General features: G+C 44.1%; 1 protein-coding gene across 1 annotated transcript in view; it reads right to left on the bottom strand.

Annotated features, from left to right (window-relative positions):
* Positions 1-2,288: 2,288 nt before the first annotated feature.
* The window catches only part of LOC122547967 (dynein axonemal heavy chain 2-like), a gene marked incomplete at its 5' end in the record, with an annotated part of 6,573 nt that continues 5,595 nt past the window's right edge, over positions 2,289-3,266 (bottom strand). Inside the window, one exon of the mRNA XM_043686523.1 lies at positions 2,289-2,366. Coding sequence (XP_043542458.1) covers positions 2,340-2,366 — 27 coding nt within the window. The remainder of the gene's footprint in view (positions 2,367-3,266) is intronic.

A 3,266-nucleotide genomic window follows, 5' to 3' on the forward strand; every position in this document is an offset into this window, starting at 1 on the left:
GGGACAGCTCAGGGTTAGATACTGAGTAAAGCTCCCTCTACACTGTCCCCCCATCAAACACTCCCAGGACAGGGACAGCTCGGGGTTAGATACAGGGTAAAGCTACCTCTACACTGTCCCCCCATCAAACACTCCCAGGACAGGGACAGCATTGGGTTAGATACAGAATAAAGCTCCCTCGACACTGTCCCCCATCAAACACTCCCAGGACAGGGACAGCATGGGGTTAGATACAGAGTAAGACCATAAGACCATAAGGATCTCACAAGGAATTAAGGGCTACAGGGGGAATGTGGGTAAGTGGAGTTGAAATGCCCATCAGTCATGATTAAATGGCAGAGTGGACGTGATGGGCTGAATGGCCTTACTTCCACTCCTATGTCTTTTGGTCTTAAGGACAAGGACAGCATGGGGTTAGATATAGAGTAAAGCTCCCTCTACACTATCCCATCAAACACACCCAGGACAGGGACAGCACGGGATTTGATACAGGGTAAAGCTCCCTCTACGCTCTCCCCATCAAACACTTCCAGGACAGGGACAGCTCGGGGTTAGATACAGAGTAAAGCTGCCTCTACACTGTTCCCCATCAAACACTCCCAGGACAAGGACAGCAAGGGGTTAGATACAGGGTAAATCTGCCTCTACACTGTCCCCCCCCATCAAACACTCCCAGGACAGGGACAGCACGGGGTTAGATACAGAGTAAAGCTCCCTCTACACTGTTCTCCATCAAACACGCCCAGGACAGTGACAGCACGGGGTTAGATACAGAGTAAAGCTCCCTCTACACTGTTCCCCCATTAAACACTCCCAGGGACAGGGACAGTTGTGGTTTAGATACAGCACAAAGCTCCTTGTCAAATGCTCCCAGACATGTGTAAAGTATCTGATCTGTCAGGGAAGTAGTGGCAATGTCAATGATTAGTAATCCAGAACCCCAGGCTAATGTTCTGCGTTTGATGCCACCATGACAGATGGTAACATTTGAGCTGAATAAGGTTCTGAAATGAGTATCTAGCCTGATTGCAACTGTGTAATCATATTTGATTGTTGTAAAAAATCATTAATGTCCATTAGGGAAGGAAATATGCTGTCCTAACCAGATTTGGCCTCCATGTGACTCTAAATGCACAGCAAGGTGGTTGGTGTTTAACTGCTACCTGGGTTAGTGGAGACAGAGTCACAGAGGGCGACAGCATGGAAACAGGCCCTTTGGCCCCATGTGGCCTTACTGCCCAGTCTTCACAATTTAATCAAGTCCCATTTGTCTGTGTTTGGTCCATATCCCTCCGTACCTATCACATCCATGTACCTGTCTAAATGTTTGTACTCACCTCCAGCACTACCTCTGGCAGCCTGTTCCAGACACTCACCACCCCATGCGAAACAATGTTCTCGAACCCTTTCGTATCTCTCCTCTCTCACCTTAAACCTATGCCACTTAGTTTAGACTCCTGTACCATGGGATAAAGCTGTTGGCTAAATATGCCTCTCATGATTTTATAAATCTCTGTACGGTCACTCCTCAGTCTCCCATGCTCCAGGGAAAATGGTCTCAGCTTACACAGTCTTTCCTTAGAACTCAAACCTTCCAATCCAGGTAACATCCTAGTAAATCCTTTCTGCAGTCTTTCTAGTGTAATACTATCCTTCCAATTGGAGGGTGACGGACCTGCATGCAGTACTCCGAATGTCTTGTACAGCTACAATAACTGCAATGGACAACAAATGTAGGTACCAGCAATGCCGACATTCCATGAAAGATTTTTTTAAAAACTCCAGTTTAATTCAGAGTAGATGTATATCATGGGAACATAACAATTTGTGTTTTTTTTAAACGTTTAATCCTTGTGCATTCTGTCACCCAGTGGCACCTGGATATTAATTTCCATGCGGCTGATTACTGAATTACTGAAATGGATTATTACACGTGTGATATCTTGAGTGATTTGTTCAGAATTTGGGAATGTATTGTTCATTTTATTGCATGTATATAAAAGAATAGCTAATGATGTAAGTTCAGAGTAAATGGTGAGAGACAATAGAGATGTTGCTGCACAATCTCTGCCTGAATTTCCAGATCCATACTAACTCAGTGAGTCTGCATCCAAACCTCACTCCGATGATATCCAGGGTAGCCGCGACAATGCCTCTACACATAGCTGAGCCAGGTAATGCAAGCAGTCAGCTCACCACAATTCCTAGTCCTGCCACCATTTTCAGGAGCTCAATAGCAGTTTAGAGGATGTGTTGCTGTGTCCTGCACCCAAGGATGCAGACTCCTATCCCAATGGGTTTATATCGCACAAGGTGTTTGAACTTTCAGCTTCATTTCTTTATTTTCTGCTTGAACTTAAGAAGGTCTGCAATATGTAATTTTTAACCTTATGTTTTACCCTATACTATAACTACTGCAATGTTTAACTCTTTCTGCCTTGTTCTTATGATTTTGTATCCAGACACTTGGATCGAAGATGGTGCCTTGTGTGGAGACATTATACATTTCACTCTGCGCCTGTACTTTGGTACTTGAGTACACATGACAAGAAAATCAAAACCAAAAATTAGGACATCAATTGTCAAGGGGCAGAAGGAAAGATTGTGTTTTGGCAGCAGAGAGTGACCCTGCAATTTAATCCCAGGATATTGCTGATTGAAGAGTTTAGGATTCATTTCATTATGTAATTAATTCTCACTGATTGCATTTCAATGGAGACATCAGCCTGCCTTTATCAGGTGGTAATGCACTTCTGCTCACAAGCCCAGTTTGCTCATTTGTAACAGCTTTTGAAATAGACCCTGTGGACTGTTTGCTGCATCATAAAGTTAAAGTAAGTAAATAGATTCTGTTTGCCGTAAAATGGACTGTTTGCAGTGAGTCAGGACTGAATGGCCTTGTCACCACCTTGTTTTTGACATCATTCTGTCAAAGAGCCAGTTTTATTTATTTACACTAGTTAAGAAGGGCAGTAAAGACAAGCCAGGGAACTATAGACCAGTGAGCCTGACCTCGGTGGTGGGCATGTTGTTGGAGGGAATCCTGAGGGACAGGATGTACATGTATTTGGAAAGGCAAGGACTGATTCGGGATAGTCAACATGGCTTTGTGTGTGGGAAATCTTGTCTCACAAACTTGATTGAGTTTCTTGAAGAAGTAACAAAAAAGATTGATGAGGGCAGAGCAGTAGATGTGATCTACATGGACTTCAGTAAGGCGTCCGACAAGGTCCCCCATGGGAGACTGATGAGCAAGGTTAGATCTC

The sequence above is a fragment of the Chiloscyllium plagiosum genome, unplaced genomic scaffold, assembly GCF_004010195.1.
Source record: "Chiloscyllium plagiosum isolate BGI_BamShark_2017 unplaced genomic scaffold, ASM401019v2 scaf_13140, whole genome shotgun sequence".
Classification (NCBI taxonomy): domain Eukaryota; kingdom Metazoa; phylum Chordata; class Chondrichthyes; order Orectolobiformes; family Hemiscylliidae; genus Chiloscyllium; species Chiloscyllium plagiosum.